Source organism: Bison bison, unplaced genomic scaffold (genome assembly GCF_000754665.1).
Source record: "Bison bison bison isolate TAMUID 2011002044 unplaced genomic scaffold, Bison_UMD1.0 scf7180017864243, whole genome shotgun sequence".
Lineage (NCBI taxonomy): Eukaryota > Metazoa > Chordata > Mammalia > Artiodactyla > Bovidae > Bison > Bison bison.
Window position 1 is genome coordinate 1,970,110 of NW_011494815.1, and position 24,125 is coordinate 1,994,234.

The 24,125-nt window shown below is 46.7% G+C and overlaps 1 protein-coding gene across 1 annotated transcript in view; it reads left to right on the top strand.

The window, feature by feature from the left end:
* GABBR2 (gamma-aminobutyric acid (GABA) B receptor, 2) overlaps window positions 1-24,125 on the top strand; it is a 410,792-nt gene that overhangs the window by 136,192 nt on the left and 250,475 nt on the right. Inside the window, exon 2 of the mRNA XM_010847041.1 lies at window positions 20,921-21,058. Coding sequence (XP_010845343.1) covers window positions 20,921-21,058 — 138 coding nt within the window. The remainder of the gene's footprint in view (window positions 1-20,920; window positions 21,059-24,125) is intronic.

Here is a 24,125-nt window from a genome sequence, read left to right on the forward strand (position 1 = left end):
TTTGTGATCTCAGACAAGCCATACTCCTTGGGTTCCCCAACAGTAGAAGGCAGAGCTCGACTCAGAGGACTTCCTGACGTTCTTCCTGACCTGCCATTCCCTAAAGTGTGAGGACCTGCAGACTGAGCACTGCATGGGGTGGGTCCCTCTCCACTCCTGGTTGAGGATTTCCTGGAAAGCTTGGAGAGGGGGGCCACTTCTCCCTCTGTACCCCCTTAAGCCCCGCTTTGGGACTCTGGGGAGCAGAGCTGCCAGTTTCATTTCCATCATGGGTGGGGATGCCTGGTATGATGTTCCAAACTTGCTGCTTTGTGGGAAAAGGGCTCCAACCAGCAAGGCAGCCAGTGAAGGATGTTTTTGGCAGAACCCAAGGATGGAGACTGGGCATTAGGGTCAGGAAGCCTGGTTGTCATGTCAACAGATTGGCCCAAAGTAGAGAGGGGCGGGTCCCCATATGGTGCCTGTCATGACCATACCACCCTCTCCTTCCACAGCAGCACTGGGGCTAGATCAGGCTGGTGGAAGAATTAGATGGTGGGTTGAGGGGCTTGTGAGGGACTGGAAGGGGCAGGCACTTCCTGGAGTCTCCATTGCTGTTTAATGTGAAGCTTGAGAAGGAAACTCAGGAGCCAGGGCCCACCTCCAAGGCTGCATGAATCCTTTCATTGCCCAGCATGGCTCAGCAAATGTTCCCAGAACTCCTGTGTGTGCCATGCATGCCAGGGCTGGCAGGCTCCTGAGGAGAGTACACAGAACAGCTAACGCTTATCAGGCATTCAGTAGGTAGCAGGCACTCTTCCAAGGGCTTTGAATTAACCAGTTTAACCCTCACAACATCTGTATGCAGTAGACATGTTATCCTCGTTTACGGGGTAGGAAATGGATGCCCAGAAAGACTAAAGAATTGGTTCAAGGTAGGTAGGCTATTAAATGGGAGATTTGAACCTGGGTACCTCATTCCAGGGCTGGACGCTTGACCATTATGCTGCAGAAGTGTAGGAGTTGCCCCACCCTTAGAAAGCCACACTTCAGGGGCTGCCCTCGGCTGTTCCACCCCAGAGGATGCTGGGTCAACCCATGGGAAGGGTGTCTCACCCAGTGAAGGCTTCTGGGAGGAAGCAAGATGTGCTGGACTTGGCCAGGCACAGAGAGTGTGGACATGGCTGTCATGGCAGAGCTGCATGCAGTCTGAGGAGTTGGGGGCTGCTGCTGGCTGAGGAGAGCATGGGGTCTGGAAGAAGGGTCTGGCCCATCTCTCTCAGTGGCTCGCTGCGAGCCCTACGCAACTTCCTTCACCCCACTCTGCTTCCCTTATGGAGAGAAGGTGGAGGGGAGCCAGGTATGGAGGCCTCCAGGCTCCGAGAGCTTGTGAGTCTGCCCTCTAGACACCAGGCCATTTTGTGCTTCTTGCTCGTCATTATTTAGGTGCATTTTGACTTCTCTTTAGGTTCTTTGTAAAGTATCATTTGAAAAAAGGGTGGTGGCTTCTCTCTGTCCTGAGGCTCAGAGAGTAGGGAGGCGTGGATTTCTCTTCCATTTCACCGATTAGGAAATTGAGGCCCAGTGAGGCCATGATACCTGTCTTAGGGAAGATACTTATCTTCCTGCTAATTTTTTTTTAAATCGTGGTAAAATATACATAACATCAAATTTACCATCTTCACTGTTTTTCAGGAGTTCCATTTAGTGGCCTTAAGTACATTCCCTTGTGCAGCCATCGACACCATCCATCTTCAGAATTTCTCCATCTTGCCAAATGGAAACTCCATATACATTTAACAGTAATTCCACTTTCCTCCCTCCCCGAGCTCCAGAAAACCACGGTTCTACTTTGCCTTGCTGTGAAGTTGACTGCTCTGTGCTAGTGCTCAGTCGCTTCAGGTGTATCCAACTCTTTGTGACCCTATGAACCGCAGCCCACCAGGCTCCTCGTCCATGGGACTCTCCAGGCAAGAATGCTGGAATGGGTTGCCTTGCCCTTCTCCAGGGGATCTTCCCGACTCAAGGCTTGAACCCGGGTCTCTTATGTCTCCTGCATTGTCAAGCGGGGTTTTTACCACTAGCACCACTGCTATGCTGACTGCTCTAGGTACCTCATCTAAGTGAATCATGTAATATTTGTCCTTTTATTGTCTGGTTTATTTCTCATCCTGCTTGTTTTTTAAAATTTTTGAGAAAGCCCATTTAAATAATTTTTCAAGGCTCAGGAAGGATCTGTTAAAGAAAACAAAGAAGAATTTCACAGAATTTTCTGGGAAAAAAATAATCATAATTTTTTTCTGCATGAGAATGAATTAAGCCCTGAGAAATCCTCCTATTCTGTTTGCAGGATTTATGGAAGTAATTTTTCTCTGCCCTCGACCTGGGAAAGGGCCCAGGAGGCTGTGACAGGTGCGTGTGGAGCAGTCCTGAGGAGGGGGTGGCGTGCAGGCCACAGGCAACTTTGCCTTACTCGTATCTGGGTGGGAGTCCCATCATGGTTAGAACTGGGCCCAGTTTTGGGGGTGATTCTGGCAGGACTCACTCTAGAGATAACAAACTACTGTATATAAGAAACCTCAAAGAACCTTGGAGCTCAGAGAGGCCAGAGGCTGTCCTGGGATGAGGATCTTGAAGCCAAGAGACAGGAGGGACCCAACCCAAGGTCACCCAGCAAATGGCAAACCCACAAGAGCTCAGTCTTCAGTCTGGGGCAGGCTCTGCCCTCGGGTCTGGGTATGAGTAGCAACAGGGGCCCTTCAACATGCATATGCTTCCAGGGCGCACAAGTGCTGTCCAGTCTGATCGGGCCTCTGCCACGTGAAGGCGGGAGGCTCACTAGACCTGTTTTATAAGAAGCGTAGGAGGGATGAGACTTGCCCAGTGGCCCCCACCTACAAGTTGGACTAGAGGGTGGGGGCTGGGCCATGACTGCTGGTCCAACCAGAGGCACTGCTTCCAGTGCCCTGGGTCTTCCAGCTCAGCGTTTCTCCACCTGTGTTCCCATTGCCTCTGTGCTGCTCTGTACCTGGCAGGTCACGCCAGGTTGGGGTGTGGCCATATAGGGAATTCTCAACCCCTCAGATTCTGAGATTCTGAGTGGCTGTTTTCATTGGCAAGGTTTGGATTCTTTTGAAGTTTGGAGGGGCATTTTCCCCAAATCATTATAGTTCTTAGTTGCTTTGACCTTCAGATGTACATCAGGGAACAATAGCCAATGGCTGTGGTTTAATGATAATCATGATTTCTATTAGTGATTCTCCATGGTGCTCTCCGGGGTCAGCTGTCTGCTGTCTCTTCCCCGACAGCTGCCCTCCCAGGTGTCCCTCACACTCCTTCACAGCCTCTCCATTCTCTGCCTCCCTGTGCCGTGTTTTGGGTGTCAGTCATTGCCGAAAGCTCCTAGTTCACCCCCTTCCCACCACCACCCCGAACAGTCTTTTCCCCACTGTTTTTCCTTTTAACACTCATCATAGACAACGCATTTTGCTTATCACTTTACTCTTAAATTTTACTAGCATTTTACTTACCCTACTCATTATTCCCTCCTTCCCACACTGGAATGGAAACTCTCCATGGGTGGGGCTTCTGCTCCCTGCTGTGTCTTTGCCACCATCACAGTGCCTGACACGTAGTGAGTGCTCAAATAATTAGGATCCTCTATGAGCCACCTCCCAGAGTAATGGAAATAAAAGCAAAAGTAAACAAATGGGACCTAATTAAACTTAAAAGCTTCTGCACAATGAAGGAAACTATAAACAAGGTTAAAAGACAGCCTTCAGAATGGGAGAAAATAATAGCAAATGAAGCAACTGACAAAGAATTAATCTCAATAATATACAAACAGCTCATGCAGCTCAATACCAGAAATACAAACGACCCAATCAAAAAATGGGCCAAAGAACTAAACAGACATTTCTCCAAAGAAGACATACAGTTGGCTAACAAACACATGAAAAGATGCTGAACATCACTCATTATCAGAGAAATGCAAATCAAAACCACAATGAGGTACCATCTCACGCCGGTCAGAATGGCTGCTATCAAAAAGTCTACAAACAATAAATGCTGGAGAGGGTGCAAAGAAAAGGGAATCCTCTTATACTGTTGGTGGGAATGCAAACTAGTACAGCCACTATGGAGAACAGTGTGGAGATTGCTTAAAAAACTGGAAATAGAACTGCCATATGACCCAGCAATCCCACTGCTGGGTGAGTATACACACTGAGGAAACCAGAATTGAAAGAGACACGTGTACCCCAATGTTCATCACAGCACTGTTTACAGTAGCCAGGACATGGAAGCAACCTAGATATCCATCAGCAGACAAATGGATAAGAAAGCTGTGGTACATATACACAATGGAATATTACTCAGCTGTTAAAAAGAATGCATTTGAATCCGTTCTAATGAGGTGGATGAAACTGGAGCCTATTATACAGAGTGAGGTAAGTCAGAAAGAAAAACACCAATACAACATATTAACACATATATGGAATTTAGAAAGATGGTAATGATGACCCTATACACAATACAGCAAAAGAGACACAGATATAAAAAACAGACTTTTGGACTGTGTGGGAGAAGGTGAGGGTGGGATGATTTGAGAGAATAGCATTGAGACATGTATATTACCATATGTGAAATAGATTACCAGTCCAAGTTCAATGCATGAAACCGGGCATTCAAAGCCAGTGCACTGGGACAACCCTGAGGGATGGGATGGGGAGGGAGGTGGGAGGGGGGTTCAGGATGAGGAACACATGTACACCCATGGCTGATTCATGTCAGTGTATGGCAAAAAGCACTACAATGTTGTAATTAGCCTCTTATTAAAATAAATAAATTAATTTTTTTTAAAAAGGTAAATATTCTTGTAGAATGAATGAATGAATGTTCCTGTCACTGTAGGCCACTGTCTTCTACCCTCTCGGTCTAGCTAATTTCTTCTTATGTACAGAGGCTCAGCATAAGTGCCTCCTCCTGCACGAAGCCTACCCTGATTGCTGGTGCTGGATTCAGTGGCCTTTTCTAGGCCCCACACTGTCTGCTGTCCCTTTCATGGTGTGCTTTCCCAGCTTGTACTCCTTGGCTCCTCTCTCGTCTCCCCTAGCCAGTGAACTCATTGAGGATGCACTCTAACTGCTTCCTCTGTTTGCCCAGCGCCTGGCACAGAGCTTGGCTCGTGAAAGGTGCTCAGCAAATGCCTAGCGCGTCAGACTGAATCAGAGCAGCGTTGACGGCTATCCAAGGGCTCTCAGGCATTTGCCCTGTTTAGCACTGGAAGGGCCCTAGGGTTAGGCCTTCCCAGCATCGCTTCCCTGTTTTACAAAGAAGAGAGGTGCAGGGATGTGAGGATTGGGCCAGGTTGCCCTCTGAGGGTCTGCACCTCCCCTTGGCCTTCCCAAGGCTGCTGCTCTTGGAGCTTTGCCAGCCCTCCAGGCAAGGGGTCCTGTGAAGGGGCTCCCTCAGAGCAGATCATACTCTGAAGTGCATTGCACTCAGCTGCCCCAAGAACCACAGGAGCCCCCTGTCCCTGCCAGGGGGCCTCCTCCTGAAGCCTCCCTGCTCCCCTCTCAACACTCAGAGGCATCTGTTTTGGGGTCTGTCTCTCTAACTGGACTTCAAGTGACACCACACTGCCACTCTCTAGGCAGGTGGTGCTTCCCATCCCTCGGGGTCCGGGGCAGCCCTGTGCAATGCCACCTGGGTGGGCGGTGCTGTGATGGCCTTGGGGACCACTTAGCAGAAGCTCAGCCATGGGGGCGGGGAGCAGCACTGGGTTCTGGGGATAGAGACCTGGAAAGGTGGAGGAGGTGGGGCCTGAGAACAGGGTGTTGGGATGGGGAGGGCCATGGTTGCTCATGCAGCAAGGCCCCCCGAAGTCAGCTTCCAAGGGAGGTCAGCCTGCACCAGGGGTCAGGTGGAGGTGGGGATGGGAGCTGGGGGAGCAGGCCCGAGTAGTGGGCTGTTGGGAAATTTGCTTCTCAGAAAAGTTTCTGAAGTCAGGTGCTCACAGGAGCCCACATGGCAGAGAGGTGGAAGGATTTGTGACAGGGCTGAGGGATTGGAAGTTCCCTTGAGTAGGGTCCCCTGGCTGTGATGATATGTGACAGAGACCATCCCTCATCCATCAGCCGGGGGAGTGACCTCTGTTTCCCCAGCTGGAGGACAAGAGAAGCATGTAATTAACTCCAGCTGAGCTGCCGCTGACCCGGGCGGGCTGCCTTGAGAAATGAGTGCGGCTGCCACTGACGGGGGCGACAAGCCCACCCTTCCTGCAGTCGCCCTTCATTTCCATTCCGGCACCTGGTGAATGTCTGAGTATAATCAGGGTCCGTGTCAGGCTGCAGACCTCTGAGGAGCCACAGGGACAGTGCTGGCTCCTGTCCCAGGAAGGACTGTCCAGTCTGGGGATGTGCCTCCCCTGGGAAAGACTGTGGAGCCCGCAGCCAGCCAGTGGCTCCCCTGTGTCCAGTCCAGCGCAAGACTCAGTGGTGGCCCCTTCCTCGCTCCTCTGCCCCAGTGTGCGGTGGCCCAGGACTCTCAGGGCCCCTGGAGGAAACTAGGCCTCCCCTTTTGCTCTGCGGTTTCCCTTCCTGTAATTCCAAATCTGACCACCTGCCTCTGCGCCTCTGGCTGCCTTGTCTTTGGTTCCTGCCATTTCCACCTGGGCCCTGTGCTGGTTTTATCACCCACTCCCTTGTCCAGCCTCTCTTCCCGCCAGTAATGTCCTTCAAATGGCAGCCAGGGTTGTCCTCTCCACTTGAGGGTGTCGTCACCATAGCAGCTCTGAAGATGTCATTATCAAGTTTTAAGCCCTTTTAAGAACTCCCTGGAGCTTAAATTTTTTTCTGTTTGGGAGGACGAAGAAGTTCTGGAGATACATAGTGGTTATGGTTATACAACATAGTGAGTGCACTTAATGCCGCTGAGTTGTCACTTGAAAAATGGTTAAAATCATTAAACAACCAAACCAAAAGAAAAACTCCCCAGAGTCCGACTCAAGGCCCACCATGGCCACCCCAACCTCCCTTTCCAATTCCACCTCTCCTTTTTTTCTTATCTACAGAGTGCTCCAACTCGGAATGCCACTTGTTGTTCCCAAGACTTACCCCCACTTCTCCTGTTTCCTCGCCTCTCCTCTTGAAAATCCAGGACTGGATCTATTCCTTTACTCAGTGAAATTACCTTTTCTTCAACATCCTTCTGCAGGCCTCTGTCAGCATGACCACAGTGACAGGCAGCCCAGTGCTTTATGAGACATTTTACCCCATCTCTGGACAGCTCAGATTGTAAGAGATGAGAATTAGGGTTTGGAGTGTGATTCTCTGGATTTGAGTTTTGGCTTCATGATTTACTAGTAGTGTGGCCTTGAGCTTGTCAGTTAAGCTCCCAGAACCTCTGTTTTCACCTCTGTTAACTGGGGACAATACAGGCAAACCTTGGAGATATTGTATATTTGGTTTGAGGACACCATAATAAAGCAAATGTCACAATAAAGCAAATCACACAATTTTTTTTTGTTTCCCAATGTGTATAAAAGTAATGTTTACGCTATACCAGAGTCTAGTAAGTGTTCAGTAGCCTTGTGTCTAAAAAAAATCACATATCTTAATTTAAATATACTTTATTGCTAAAAAATGCTAACCCTCATCTGAGCTTTCAGTGGGTCAAATCTTTTTGCTGGTATAGGGTTTGCAATGTCATGAGAATTATCAGAATGTGGCGCAGAAACATGATGTGAGCAAATGTTGTTGGAAAAATGGCACTGATAGATTTCTCAACACAGAGTTGCCACAAACTTTCAATTTGTTTAAAAGAAAAAACACACAACATCTGCAAAGCACAATAAATCGAAGCTTAATAAAGCAAGGTATGTCTGAAATGGTATCCATCTCATAGAGGCATTGCAAATATTAAATGAGATACATTATAAAAAGAAAAGGAGACAATGGATATGCAGAATCTAGCATAGTGCCCAATACGTAGGTCAATGCTGAAGAAATGTTAGCTTGATATGTAAACATTGAATGAAGATCTGATGTATAAACCAAAACACAGACAGTTAGGGCAGGGAGGAACCTGCGAGATTGACTGTGGCAGCCGCTTGTAGTTCCCTAACAGCTAGTTCCCCTCCTCTGCTGGCCAAGTTGTGCCTCGTGTTCCTTGTACTTGGATGGGGCCAAGTCTGGCCAGTGAGTTCCATTTAATTGCTGGTTGACTCTCTCCAAAGTTTTCTTTTTCCTTCTCTCTTGGCAACAAGCAGCATTGAAGATGGCAGTTGTTCCATAAACTTGGGCCCCTGAGTGACTAGGGTGTGTCAAGCTCCCCCTTGCTAAGAGAGAAACCAAATTTTTCCTGGGATTCTCTATTGAGATTTGGGGGTATTTGTTGCTACAGCAGAGCCTAGCCTCTCCTGACTGATAAACCCACTCGCTCAACCTTCTTGTTTTATAAGTGATGCCCAGGTGAAGAGGTGGTCACAGGGGCCTGGGGCCCTCATGAAGCCCACATCCTGTGCCTGACATAGCTGGCTTTATTCTCTCTTTGGTGTCTTTCCTCAATGGTCTTCCCCATTACGGAGCCTCCCATTAAGGAGGCGACTGAGGTGACCTGTTTGACCGAGTCCCATTGACATCATGTACCGGTCAAACCCAAGCCTCCAAGCCCATTAGTTAATGGGCCTCTGGGAGGTGAACCCCACTGTGGACTCATGTCCTTTCCAGAGTGTGGGGCCAGGTTGCTCATCAAGCCTCACACCTGGACCATTGCTCCCACCTGCCAGCTGGTTACCTTCTTCCCCGTCAGTGCTTTCTCCTCTACCCCAGCTGCCAGAGTCATCTGAGTCCAGCACAGCCTCCATCCTGGCATTCCCCAATTTAAAGTTCAGCAGTGACTCCCGCTGCCTGGAGAAGAGAGAGTGCACCCTGCCTGGTGTTCATGGCTCCCCAGGGACCAGCGGGACGGACCCCGCTCGTGCATCTGACCCACGTGTCTCCTGCCACCTCCCTCTCCACCCTGTGCTCCTGCCCCAGAAGTGAGTACTCACTTCTTCTGTATGCATGCCCCACTCTGAGACTTTGCTCATGCTGGCATCTAGGCCCAGCCCACCACCTCACTCTCTTCCTTATCGTCCAAGGCTCAGCTCAAATGCCACCTCCTCCAAGAAGTCTCGGTGAAATATCTCAGTGTGATTCGACCATTCCCTTCTTTTTGCATGACTTGTGTCTCTACCATAGTTCCCACTTTTATCCTGCCTTGTGTGGTGGCCTTTTGTTTCGGTCTTCTCTCCCCAGTGAATCGAGAGCGCCATCCTGGCCAAGACCGTATGTAACCTTTCTTGTGTCCCCATCACCTATCACAGGGTCTGGCTCTAAATCATCATCCCATGAGTGTGAATGGAACGAATGAGTGTTCTAAACCTCCGCTGCACCTCTTACTACATTCTGTGAAGTTATTCCTATACCTCCTTTAGATGATGAGTCCCCTGAGGACAGGGAGCATGTCTTACCCTGTATGTAGCCCAGGCCCTCAGCAAATACTGGAGCAGTTCACCCCTCAGAAGAGCACGCTGCAGAGGTGTATGTGGGGTAGAATGGGGTGGAGAAGGCTTGGCAGCACATAGCTGGAGTGTGGTCCCTCCTCAGCAGGTGACCGGGTCCCCATCCCCAGGGCAAGGGCTGGCAACGTGTGATATTTGTGATACCTGCAGCGGGAGCACTCCCAACCCTCCTGACAAGCAGCCCGCATACGCTTTGTGTTCTTGACCCTGACTTTTTAAAATGTCACACCTGCATTTGCGGGGGTGGGGGGGTACTTATTGACAGCTAATTAGAAAACAGAACTGATCTCTACCAGTCTTTGAAAAATATTTTGTAAATTAGGTAATTGGCTTTCCCAGTGCAGAGGAGAGATGTGTGCTGCGACTCCATCATCCTCAAATAACAGTCTGCAGCCAGCCAGGAATTCTGAGTGACAGCTTCAGGGAGAATACAGAAATGCCAGTTTTTCCCAGTATCCAAGATGGACAGTCTGGCTCTCTGGAGACTTATAGAAGCAGATGGTCTGTCCATCACCCTGAGGAAGGAGTGTGAAAAACTCAAGATGGCTGGAGTTAATAAGCTCTTTGGGACAGAGCTACGGCTATGGTTACTTTTATTTCAGGCTGTATCCACCAGCAGGGCTTGTATCTGCCATGCAACAGTAATTTTGTCCAGCCAGTACATACTAAACACCTATCTGGAGCCAGGTCCTTTGTGGGCACAGGAGGGACAGAGGGGATGAAGACCTCCCAGTGCAGCAAATCTGAGTTCTATCTGGTCATGTCCCTTGAATTTTGGATTGATGTCAGTGTCCTGAATGATAGGGCACAAATTTTAACTGCACAGCATAATTTCTTTCTACCTTTTCCCCTAATATATATATATATATATATATTTTTTTTTGTCTCCAAATTCTTTTTGCCTTGCTGTAATAATTTCCCAGGTGTGTTGATTTCCTTGCATTTCATCCTTCTTCTAGCAGGTGGTTAAGAATGTTACTGGTCAATGCAGTCTAACTGCAGTAAAAAACACCCCTGAATTCCAGCGGTTAATGTCGTAAGGTGATTTCTTGCTCATATCATAGTCAAGTGCAGGTCAGAGGATGTATTGGTTGGGTCCTCTGGGAAGCAGACGCCCAGAGTTAGAGGTGCTTTGGGAGAAATGCTCATGAAAGAAAGAGGGGGAGAGCAGGAAAAGGCCAAGCAAGCCTTCAGAGTGTGGGCAGGTCTGCCACCTCTGAAAGGAGAAGGGGAAGGAAGGAGAGATGGTTAGAAAGAGACTCAGGCAATGGTGCAGCTCTGAGGAAGTCTCAGCCAGACCAAAGGGGCTCAAGATTGCCCATAGCTGAGTCTTGTGCTGACCGGAAATGATGGTGAGCATCTGTTTGGCTGCTATGCGTTGGGATTACCTGCGAAGAGTGAGTCATGTGCTGCAGGCACTGCTCCCAGAGCCTGTCACCTGGGAGCCTGCCCGCCCTCTGATGGTTTCTGTGGCAGCCGTGGTGCTCCTCCATGGTGGGCATAAGGATTTGGGGTTGGGAGGTTTAGGTCCTTGGTGTCTTCCCCACTCACACTGGATAGAAAGAGAGCACAGAGCACCTGTGGGAAGGCTTTCTCTGCCAATCCTGGGCATAGCACACATCCCCTTTGCTCGCATCCCATTGCCCAAAACTCAGTGGTCACACCTAGTTGCAAGGGAGACTGGGGAGTGAACTGTTGCTGTGCGTCCAGGGAGGACAGAATCCCAGCTCTGCTTACTCACTGTGTAAAGCTTTGGACAAATTACTTACCTCTCTGACCCTCAGTTTTTTCATCTATTAAAATATGGAAAATAACAAGACATGCTTCATAGTGTTGTTGGGGAGGATTGAGTTAATAAATATTAAAAAATTATAATAGTGTCTGGAACAAAAACGCTTTATAGAGATTGCTGTGCTATTATTACCATTCTTATTTTGAGATTTAATATGTCAGTAAATGTTTCTTGAGTAACTACTCTATTCAAGGAATTAAATGTCACAGGGACTTACTTGTTTCTCTTAGCACTTAGTGGATGCTCAGGAAATATTTGAATGAATTAATTTTAATGAAAAAATAATACAGTGTTTTGGATTCCGGTTGGCCATGACGCTGGACTAATTTTTAAACATGGTTTAACAATAATAAATGTTAATTCCTGTGCTTTGGCTCAGAAAGTCAATCACAGAAGAACAGAAAGAGATGAACTCAAATGATTGAGAAAGCATCTTGGAGTGTGAAAAGCCTACCAGTTTAAAAATGAGTTTCTGTGTATAAAAATAATATGTGCTTTAAAAATTCAAGTAAAACAAGTAAGTACAAAGAGGAGAATTTTTTAAAACTCACTCAAAATCTTTAACTTGAGATGACTTCTAGTCCAGACATCTCTCCATGCAGATGTTATGAGCAGAAAGATGGACAGAAACACTTTTATAAAAAGATCATTATTACATGTTATGTGAAGTTACTGTTAAATTTTATTCATCTGAATGTAACAGAAGAAAATAAGGAAGTGTAAAGCAGAAGGAATTGTCAACATTAAACAATTTTTATTCACTAGAGAAATTATTTGTTTTTAAAATATATGAGGGTAATAAAAGATTATGAGGAGCAGTGAGGTTAGAGTCCTGGCTTTTAAACTGGAGTTTTCTGCCTTAGATGGCCCCCATTAAAGGCCTTATATGGAAGGAGAGGAAATTAGCAATCTCACCACTTCTTTTCTCTCCTCCACATTCTGAATTTTATGTTACATTATTATCTTTACACTATTTCATGTTAAATGGGTCCATCTCTCATAGTCACTCCTTTTTATCACAAGCCTTCCTTTCCTGGGATCTATACTTTGATTCTTTTTGTGGGTGGCTGGATTTTTAACATCAAGTAGTTCCTTCCTTCCTCCTTTTTTTTTTTTTCTTTCTAAGAATGGTTCATAGGTGTTTTCTTACCAAGATTATGCATGCTGATTTAGTGATTTTCACTGATAGCAAACGCTGTGTGAAATAGGGCCTGTGGTCTGAGGCTGCGTTAATAGAAATCTGTGCTCAGAATGTGGGAGGTCACCATTTCATTTGTTTTAGCAACTGTGGCTAGGTATCCTCTAATCAAATCAATCAGGAAAAGACAAACAATCCAACAGAAAAGTGGGCAAAGTCACCGATCCAAAAGAGGAAGTAGAAACACAAACATATGAAAAAGTGACTTATCCTCTTCAATAATCAGGAACATACACATTGAAATGACATATCAAATACCCATAGGACTGGCAAAAACTAAAGTCAGTGAGGATGTGAGTAATGAGATATCTCAGATACTGCTGGTGGAGGTGTAAATGGGTAAAATCACATTGACGAAATGTGGGAAATACTGGGAACAAGTGATTCCATTTCTGGGTTTATACCCTAGAGAAGCTCTACATATGTGTGGCAGGAGACACATACAGAAATGTTTAGCTGTCTTGTTTACAACAGCAACTAAATAAAATACTGGAAACAACCCAAGTATCCGTCAACAAGGAAATTAACAAATAAACCATGGCATGTTCACACAATGGAATACTACACAGCTGTCAAAATGAATGAACTTCAGCTTTATTCAACAATAGGAATCTCACAAACGTGATGTGACGCTATAAAAGCATGTTTCAGGCATGATTCCATTTACATATAGACTTAAAACAAAGTGAAATTAAATAATACAGTGTTTGGGAAACATACATATGATAATAAAGAAAAGCAAGGAAGGATAAACACAAAATTCAGACTGGGGATTCTTCCTTGTGAAGAGGAATATGGGCAGGGTAGGCACCAGGGGCTTCAGCATAAGCTGGGTGTTGGGCATACTGTATGTTCACATCCCTATTTTTCATGCTTTGTATAAGTTATATGTGCATATATATTCTTTCCTACGAGTGAAATATTTCATAATAAAGTCTTATTTAAAATAAAACAGTGCTCTGAAATGACACTGCCTAGAGATGTAATTCTTACCATTTTTGACCTGGGGCAAATTTTTAAACTCCTCTGAAACTCCATTTCCTTCTATTTGAGATGGAAATAATATAGTACCTACTTTACATAATACTGTGAGGAATGAATAGGATAATTTATATGAAGTTCTTATTACCACGCTTGACACAGAGTGAGTACACAATATACATTAGCTCGTGTTGCTTTCCTGTGCAGGGCAGATGGAGGTATTTGGGGTGCTTCCCTAGAAATATCTGTCCTCTGAAGGCATTCCTGAGGATGTCCATAGACGAGAAGGATGTGAAATCATGTCATTCAGAGATATTTAGAAGAGCTAAGGGTCTACAGCCATATCCCCCTGAACATACCTGATCTCGTCTGATCTCCGAAGCCAAGCAGGGTTGGGCCTGATTATTACTTGGATGGGAGAAGAGCTTAGAGTCATTTGGCCTGAAAGCATCTCCTGGAGGCAAGCTGGCTGAGTTTAGGTATCTGAAGGGCTCTCGTGGGGGTGGAGGACTGCACATGTTCTGTGAGATTCCAGAGCAGGGGTAGGCAAACTGCAGTCAGTGGTCCAAATCCACCTGCTTCCTGTTTTGTAAATAAAAATTTATGGGATTGCACCTGTGTTCATTCATTTACATATTGTCTGTGGCTGCTTTCCTGCTCCAAAGGGTTGAGAAGTTGCAACAGAGACCGTGTAGCCCACAAAGCCTAAAAATTGCCTGGTCACTTAGAGGAAAAGTTTGCTGACCTTTGCTCTAGAATGAGAAGCTGGAATGGGGGATGCAAAAGCAGGGTAATTTCAAGACTAGGATAAGAACTTCTAAGAAGAGGAGTTGCTCTAAGGCAAAGTAGCTTCCTGGTGAGGTAGTGAGACCCCTGATACTGGAGGAATGTAAGCAGATGCTGACCACTCCAGGAGCAGGATGCACGGAGGACGACTTTGTACCGGGGGCATGAGCTGGACACGTTAGCTTTTACATTAACTCTGAAATTCTGTGCAGAGTAATTCCCAGTTTCAAATTGGTCGTTATTAACTCTGACATTTTCTTGGCGTTTCTACATTTTAACTCTCAGCAACATTTTCTTTGAAATTTTTCAGTCAAAAAGGTATTTTAATTCTTTAAAAATGAGATTTAAATGAAAATGGATTTTATTCTAGAGTTCTACTTTTTCATTAAAAAAAAATGATTTTCATGGCTTTTGGATATGTTCCCACTTATAGGTGCTGAATTTTAAGAGCTTGTATGTGTCCATTATGATTTCTCTGTGACAAGTCCATCTTGGCAGGGGAGGAGAACCCTTTGGAAGTGAAATGGAAGGGAGTTTGGAGGTAGTGACCGTGAGCTCCTGGAGATGTGAAGTCAATGGCAGGCAAGGGGGTGGAAATCCTGACGAAGAGAAGGCAGGAAGGGAGCAGGGCGAGAGTGAAGACCTCCCATATCCCAGAGCCCGTGTCCAAGCGGCAAGACTCAGATCAGAGGCTGTAGCTGGTAATTTAGCCTTAAACTATTACAAGAGAAGTCTGGTGGATTTAGCTCCCTATCTACCGGTCAGGTGTGCCTGTGCTGACTGTCAGAATACCCTGCAGAGGGGAGTGATGGGGAGGGGCAAGGGGAGGGATTCCTAGTGGGGGAGGAGGGGAAGGTAAGAGAACATGATAAAGTCTGTAGCTTTCTTAGAGGACACAAGGACCCCCTTACAGGGGCTCTGAGAACAATTCTTCAAAAGCCAGATTGCTCAAAGACAACATGTCATAAATAATTTCTCAGAATGATGGTTTTGCCCAGTGACCAGCTCACTAAAAGCCATCTGACAGACACCTTAAGTGGGGAATAGAAAAGCTTCAGCATTTTTCCTGGCTCATGGAGGGGGAGGTCTGGACCCCGCAAGAAGAGGACAGTAATAAACAGGCATTAGGGGAACATCTCCAAGTACAGCATTTAGGAAGAACTGAAATGTGAAATACAGTTGAAATTGACTTTCACTTGCACCTCAAGGACAATCCTTGTGAAATAGCCATGTGAAGTGTCTGCAAGGAATCCCCTGAGAGACTCAAGTTTAGAGAAATCCCCCAGTGGTTTGGCGAATTGATCATCGGGCAAACTGATGTGCCATGGATGAACTTTCAGCGAGAGGCTTGTAGTGTGTGCTCAAGTACAGGTTCATCCAGGCTCTCCTGTGGGGCGCCCGCCCGCACTTCCCTGAGCCAGAGACAAAAATCATACACAGGCAAGGACCTCTGGGGTCATCTCCTTTGGGATTTTCAAACCTCTTTTTGCGGCTCTCCATGAAATCCTCTTTTCAAATTTAAGTATTATATGGCCCCTTGATGCTGTATATAGAACAGATAATGGAAAACTGCTGGTTGAAGTGAAAGTGAGGTGCCCAGAGCCTCTCTCACTGGCCCCCAAACATCTCTGCTGGGTCACAGGACCCTGATGGGCTGAATGTGAAAACCTCCACGCTGGTCCAGCCACAGAGACTCAGCTTTGGTCAACTGGAGAGCCCATCTATTGGGGACACTGACCATGTCAGCTCTGAAGATACAACATTAGAAATGAGGGGGAGTGGCATTAGCCTCTCAAACGGGACAGGTAGATGCATGTGATTTTTATGTTGTTACTCACTGTGGATGTGCTCTCTCAGGGAGCTGGAGAAGTGGCCTTCTTCCTTCCTTCCCATATTTCTCTCCTTTTCTTTCTTACTTGGTGCCCAGTAGAGTATTTCTCCCGCCTCAGGTCAAGTATGCTAATCAGGAAGAGGCTTGGGCTTCTAGCACTGCCCTGAGGGGAATAGTCCTTTCTAGAATGCTGCTGACTTCCCTGCCCTTCACCCATTGAGCTGAGTTCTCTAGTCTATTGAGAAAGCTCTGAACTGGGGGTCCCGAACTATCTCCCGTAATCCTGAAAGGACAGTGGACAAGTCTCTTCACCGCTCTAGTCCTCACTGTCTGTATCTGAAAATGAGGGTGTTGGGTTGGCAATGCCCCCACATTTGGATCTTACACTCCAGCAAAGGCCAAAGAGACTGGGTCCCAGAGGAGCATGGAACAGCAATGTACATAGGTTAGAAAATGTGTTATTTTGCCACGTTAGGAAATAAAAACAAAATCCTGCTACTATCTGCAATTTTATAACAGAAGCACGTTTCAACACGATACAAACCACAAAGGATCTTCAAGGATAGTTGTCTAAATGGAGTATATTTAACATTAAGGAAAATCTTGCTATATTATTCTTATTTTTCTCATTTTACCTCACTACATTAGTTTTCTATTGATGCTGCAACAAATGTCCACAAATTTAAACACCACAACCACACATTGTCTCACAGTCCATGGTCCATAAGTCCAGGCCTGCATGACTCTGCTGAAACCTCTGCTCAGAGCTTCCCAAGGCCAAAATCAAGGTGTTAGCTGGGCTGGGTTCTGGAGGCCCGACTATTCAGATTATTGGCAGAATTCAGCTTCAAGCCAACAATAGCACGTCAAGTACATCTCATGCTTTGAATCTCTGATTACCCCTCTGCTGTCAGCCAGAAAACATCTCTGCTTTTCAGGGCTTGTGTGGATACGTTGGGCCACCTGGGTAACACTTTAGGGTCAGCTGATCAGTAACCTTAATCACATCTTCAAAGTCCCATTTGCCACAAAACATAACAGATTCCTGAGAGTAAGACCATGGATGTCATGGGAGCCAGAACTCTGCCCTCCACACAGCTTGGTGAAAACTAAGTCAGATAAACTTTTGCAGCTCAAATACCCGTGGCCAAATATGCTCAGATTTTTGAGTTGACGTATTCAAAAGGTATCTGTTTGTGAGAAGCCAGGACATCATTATTAATGAAGACTCTTGCAGGGACTTGGTACTGGGGAAATGTTTGCTGAACAAACAGGTATTAATAAGTTCATTGTTGCTAATATTATTTTAATGCAACTTTGATTATAAATCTTATGGTACTGTATCATCATTGTCATTAGTACAGATTAGAAAGCAAACTAAAGTCATTATAGGAATGTATTAAAATGGAAAATGATTCAGTAAATCATGTTAGAAACAATTAAAACATGAACTGCTCTCTTATATCTGCCTGTGCTCTGCCCACGAAGGGAAGCGTTGCTTTCAATCAAGGAACAGGAACAATTATTAGAGGGCCCCAAGAAACAACAAGAATTTCATCTTTCTTCCTCCTGATCTCCCTCCTTCCTTCTTCCTTCCTTCCCATCTTTCTCTCCTTCTCTTTTTCTTGGCAAAAAGAAAAATTAGCTTGGCTAATTTTTATGCCTGCTAAGCCACTTCAGTCATGGCCAACTCTTTGCGACCCTATGGACTGTAACCTGTCAGGCTCCTCTGTCCATGGGACTATCCAGGCAACAATACTGGAGTGGGTTGCCATGCTCTCTTCCAGGGGATCTTCCCGCCCAGGGATCTAATCCACATGTCTTAAGTCTTCTGCATTGGCAGGCAGGTTCTTTACCACTAGTGCCGCCTAGGAAGCCAGGTAGCTAAAAAATTTTAAATTAAATTAAAAATTTCAATCATTACTATCCACACCCTAGGCTGACGTTCAGAGTGCTCTTTGGCCTTAGCCCAGGCCACTTTGTCCTCATCCTAGATCTTAAGCACCCAGCCCCCAGAGCCCACCCTGGCACTCCCCCATGGTGCCTCTGCCCCAGCACTGAGCTCTGTCTACCCCCTACTGGGGCTGCCTGTACCCTTATCTCACTGGACAGTGAGATCTCTGAGGCCAGGAAGCACATATTGGCCATAGAACCAATCATGTTTCTATCCCTGTTGACGCCCACCGTGGATCTCAGTCCAGAGTCTCTCAAACAGACAAGAAGAGAGCAACAGATACTACCCCACGTTGGCCGCACTTTACGGTCCCACTTTGAGGGGAAGGGAGGGGCAGCAAAGGGAATAAGGAAGACACAGAATGGACGAGAAGACAACACTAGGGAGAAAGTCATTGGGCCCCTCAGGCATCCAGCAGACCCTTCCTGAGTCCTTAGGGAGGCCCCTGGGTAAATCCTGGGGAGATAGGACCGGAAACAATGACCAAAAGCCTTGTCCTCAGGTGGCTTCTTTTTTAAAGGACAGTGAATATACAGACAAACAAAAGTAGAAAAGATGACTTCAGATAATTTTAGGAACTGCATCATAGCATTAAATAGGATGGCGTGTTAGAGAGTGACTGGGGGTGGGGACCATTTCCGGTAAGGCAACAGTGGAGACTTCCTTGAGGAGGTGACGGCTAAGCTGAGACTTGATGAGGAGTGAGCCACGCTGAGAACCAAGCAAATATTATTCTCGTCATAGTAAAAAGCAAGTGCCAAGGCCCAGAGGCAGGAAGGAAATTGCTTTTCCTTTCCAGGATCAAGAAGGAGGCTGGTGAGGCTGTACTTGGTGAGCGAGGGAGAGAGTGGAGGGAAATCAGGTCAGAGTGGGAGGCAGGGCTAGATCTTGTGGCTTCTTGCATCCATTATGTTAAGGAGGGTGAAGAATATCATACCAAACTATAGTCAGTAATACAAAATGGTTATTATATAACCCAGTTAGAGCATTCCAACAGCCCTGCTTTAGGGTTATCTGATGGGGAGGAGGGTGAAATTTAAGGCCCAGGCATCTTACAATTCTCTAAAACTAGTAAGATGTGCTGGTTTTCAATAATTTCTTTTTCTGTCCCTAAAGGTGATAGCTTTATTGCCCCATGGAGCATTAACCAGTTTTGTATCTAATTTAGCAATCTTATTTCTTGTTTTTCCATTCCCTATAAAAAATCCCTATCTCAAATTTTCTTTTGAATCCACTTTGTTGTCCAGCAGATTCCCTTTATTAATGAGTTAAATAAAAGGTTGCTGTGTACCCACTATTGATTTTCATGAGAATTATGTTTTTAACCTTTTGAGAATTATATTCTGATAGGAGTTTGGGTTTTAAGTGCACAGAAAGCAGCAGAGTAAAAAGGACTAATTTATGTTTTACAAAGAAGCCTCAGACTGTGAGGTGATGAACAGGCTTAACTGGGTCTCAGGGGAGCAAGACACCCAGTTCGTAGCCAATCCCTCTGTCCAGGGAGAGACGGCCACTCGAATGGATGAGAGAGGAGGAGATGGAGAGGAGGGAGGTGGGCTGTGACTGACTCCCAACATGTGAGGACATTTGTCCTTGTTCATTTCCATAGTGGGTCACCAGAATCTGCTTTCCTCTCTCACGTGTGAGCTCCTTGGCAGGGGCTGTGTCCAAGTTTCTCTGTTTGTTCAGCCTCCAGTCCTGGGCTGAACACAGAGTGGTGCTTGGCGAGTGTCTGCTGAATGAATTCTTCCACTTAGATTCACCTCATGCTCCTCCTCCTTTTTTATTGTGATAAAATATATATAACATTTTAAAAATGCCACTTTATTTTTAGGTGTACAGTTCAGTGACATCAAGTATATTCACTCTGTTGTGCAACTACCACCCCCCATCCATTTCTAAAATGTTTCCATCATCCCAAACTGAAACGGAACTCATTAAACACTACCCTCCCCATTTCCCCCTCCCCCAGCCCCCGGTAACTTTCTATCTTTGTGAATTTGACTGTTATAGTTCCCTCATCTAAGAGGAATTTTACATTTGCCCAGTTGTGTCTGGCTTATTTCACTTAGCATAATGCCTTCAAGTTTCATCCACGTTTTAGCATGTGTCAGAATTCCCTTTCTTTTTTAAGGCGGAAGAATACTCCATTGTTTGTGTAAATCACAGTTTGTTCATCCATTCATCTCTTGATGAATATTTGGGTTGTTTACACTTTTCGGCTACTGTGAATAATGCTGCTGTGAACATGGGTATACAAATCTCTCTTTGAGTCCCTGCTTTCAGTTCTTTGGGTATATACCCAGAAGCAGAATGCTGGATCCTATAATTCTGTTGAATTCTGATTTGGAGAACTGCAGTATTGTTTTCTGTAGGAGCTGCACCATTTTACATTCCTACCAGCAATGCACGAAGATTTCAATTTCTCCACATCCTTGCCAATATTTATTGTTTTCTGCTTTTTTGATAATAGCCATCCTAATGGGTGTGGATTTATCCTCTTTTAAAATTCAGATGACCGTGATGGGAGAGGCCCAGGTTGAGGAGTTTTGGGGCCCTTTCCTCAGTGTGGTCTGAAGGAAGATAGCTAGGAGCCTGAGGTCCTAGATTTGGAGGGTGCTCAGAGGGAGAAGCAGGAAGAGGGGTACTGAGACCACACCTCACTGTGTTCACAGTATGGACTCAAGACTGGCTTAAAGCGAGGCCTCACGACGGGAGAACTGACACCCAGGTTTCCCATGAGGGAGCTCTGTTTGTGTGAATGCACCATAGGGCCCTTGTCCCTGGGGAAAGCTGTTTCTAATTTTGGCTTCTCTTTCTGTGTTGCTCCCCAGTGTGATAATGCAAAAGGGTTGAAAGCCTTCTACGATGCAATAAAATACGGGCCGAACCACTTGATGGTGTTTGGAGGAGTCTGTCCGTCTGTTACGTCCATCATCGCAGAGTCCCTCCAAGGCTGGAATCTGGTACAGGTAAGGTCTGGGCCACCTTTGGTTGGGGAGCTGTCTTTGACTGGCCACTAGTCTTTCTCAGGGATGGTTCCTTGCCCAAGATGCTTCCTAAATTGCCAGGTTCAGGCCTCCCCTGCTCTTTTCTGGATGATTGCACAGCCTCCCACTGTCCTCAGCTCCTGGCCTGATTCTCTGTCCTGTCCTGGCCAACACAGTGGGTCTCTAAAGGGTAGCCCTGACACCATCACTGTGTGTTTGAGATACATCAGTGACTCCCTAGCATGACTTTCAGGGCCATCGACATCCAGCTAGTCCTCCTATCCAGTCTCATCTTCTATCCCTGCCACTCACTCCATGTACCCAGCTTTCCTTAAGTACACCCAAGACCTTCAGGCCTCAGAATCCTGCTCTAGCTATTTCCTTAACCAGGTGATCCAGACCTCCCTCCCCCAATGAAATTATTCGGTCTGCTAAGACTGCCTTTCTCCTTGGTTAAGCCTTTCCTGGCACTTCTGGCTGTTACTCACTCTTTACACTGGCAAATGTTATACACTGTCAAATGTTTCACCAGTGGGTATATGGTCTGTTGCAGGTGAAAATCACCAGTGCTAACACTTATTTGGAATGTGAGAGAAAAATATAAAAAATGCGAACCTAGGATGAGTGGTGGCCCAGGCACATGTTTTATTTCTTCGCTTCATCCATCCATCTGCCATCCATTCATCCATGCAACAAATATAATACAACTTACCATGTGCCTGGAATTTGGGTAGACACTGGGGATACAGTGTTGGACAGGACAGGCATGGTTCCTACCCTTTCAGAGCTTTCATTCTAGGAGGGAGGCAGGCAGTAAGCAAATAAACAAGTAGTAATAATACTAAGAGCAATACTTGTATAGTATGTATGTCGGACTTGCAACATATCAGACACCATTCTGAGCTTGTATTTTCATTAACTCATTTACCAACTATAACTGCTGTATGCTGTCGGTACTATTGGTATCCCATTTTATAGATAAGGAGACCGAGCCCAGAAGCTAAATAACTTGCCCAAGGACCCACAACTCATAGGTAATACAGCCAAGATTTAAACTCAGGCAGTTTGACCCTTGAAATAAGATTGGGGTAAGGAAACGGCTAGAATCGAGGTAAACAGGCTGAGGGGATAGACAGTGGCTGTCCCCTTGACAGGAAAGGCCCCTCGGAGGAGCTTGGACCTGAAGGGCGAGAAAGGGTTGGTTGGATGAAGTCAGGATGTAATAGCAAATGCAGACAGCCTGTGAGGGGAACGAACCTGGCTTGTTGGGGGAACAGCAAAGAGGTCATTGGGGCTGGAGTGTGGGAGTGGTGGGTGAGGGGTCAGGGTGGTGAGAATGACAATGAAGGGATGGGCAGGAGCCAATCCCCAGGGAAGTCTGGTTTCATTCTGTTCACGGTGATTGAAGTCTTCTCTGAGTCCAGCCCTGGGTGTATGGGGTGCTGAGGGTAGAGCCCCAAGCTGGTGGCCCAGAGGGAGGGAAGCAGCAGTGGCAGAGCTGTGACAAGGGAAGGGTGGGGTCCCAAGGGAGAGCCACCCACTCAGCCAGCCCTGGGTTCAGGAGGGCTTCTCAGGGGAGGTGACGTGGAGCTGGCTTCAAGGGAGGAGAGGGCGTTGGACAGCTGGTGACGTGGGGGAGAGCGCTGCTGACAGAGGAAACTGGGCGGGCAAAAGCGGGAGGTGGGAAGGAACGTGGGCTCGGGGAGCAGTGAGTCATTCACTGTGGCCGGAGCAGGCCACGCTGAGTGTGGGCGAATGCAACCGTGGTTGAGGCCGGGAAAGCAGCTCAGCGTGCTTTGGTGCAAACCTAGCCACATGATGGGACGCAGCGCGGTTCAAGTGTGCCGAGGGCCCCTGGCTTCCCAGGGGCACCTGTCTGTGGTGCCGCAGACAGCCTTGAGACCTTAGTGGAATCAAGAACCTTCTCTGTCCTTGAGCAGCCTCCCCAGCTCCCAGGAGCACACCGGACTCCTGCTGGTTGCGCCCAGTGCTGCCTCTCTAAACCTCAGCCTTCCCATGTACAGCAGGGCAGTAGAGGGTGGACCTCACAGGGCTGCTGTGTGGGCTGAACTGTTAAACAGGGATTAGAACCGTGCCCTGGCATGTCCTCAGCAATAAGGGTTTCTTGCTTTATTGTTGTCGACACCCCTGCCCCGCCTTCTGCTGCTCCCAGAGTTGAATACCCACTTGAATAACCCCACTACGTAGCATTCCTTGTCTTTCCTGAAACACTGTTCCCACCACCTGAAATATCCCATTCTCCCCGTGACCTATATGCCAAGACCAATCCAATCTCAGAGGTCCAGATTAAATGCTGCCTCATCTAGGAAGCCTTTCCTTATTGCACTGTCCAAAGTAGCCGCTCTGGAAATTCTTTTCCTCCTTTACCCTGTTTATTTCTAGCAGAGCATATACACCGCCCACCCCACCCGAAACCCTCCCCTCCTCTTAGGACTTTGCGGATATGGGGACGTATTTAGTTGGGCTGTGAATTCCTTGAGGACAGAAAACGGACCTGGGTTACTCCTGTTTTTTCTGGTGCCTCTCACTTCACAGACCTTATTAGGTGTCTGTTGAGTAGTCAGAGGGAGGGAGGCTCCGAGGGATGGAAGGATCTGCAGATGGATGTTTTGCCCCAACATGAGAGACCACGTTCCCTGGAAAATCTCCATCCAGAGAGGAATCTAGGAGCTTCCTGGACTTCTCATAGCCTCACTTGGAACTGTCTGCCCCTCAGAATTCTCTAGGAGCTGCAGGAGCAAGCACAGTGTTGCACACTCCTGGCTTGGCAGCTAGTAGCTCTGCAGCCTTAGTATGCACAAGAGGGCCTCTGGCCTAGAGAAGTTGACAAGACAAGAAATGGGTTATGAGGTGCGGGCTGTGTTATTTATTGCTTCCCTGATGGCTCAGTGGGTAAAGAATCTGCCTGCAATGCAGGAGACAGGAAATGCTGATTCGATCCCTGGGTCAGGAAGATCCTCTAGAGGAAATGGCAACCCACTCCAGTATTCTCGCCTGAAAAATCCCATGGACAGAGGAGACTGGCGGG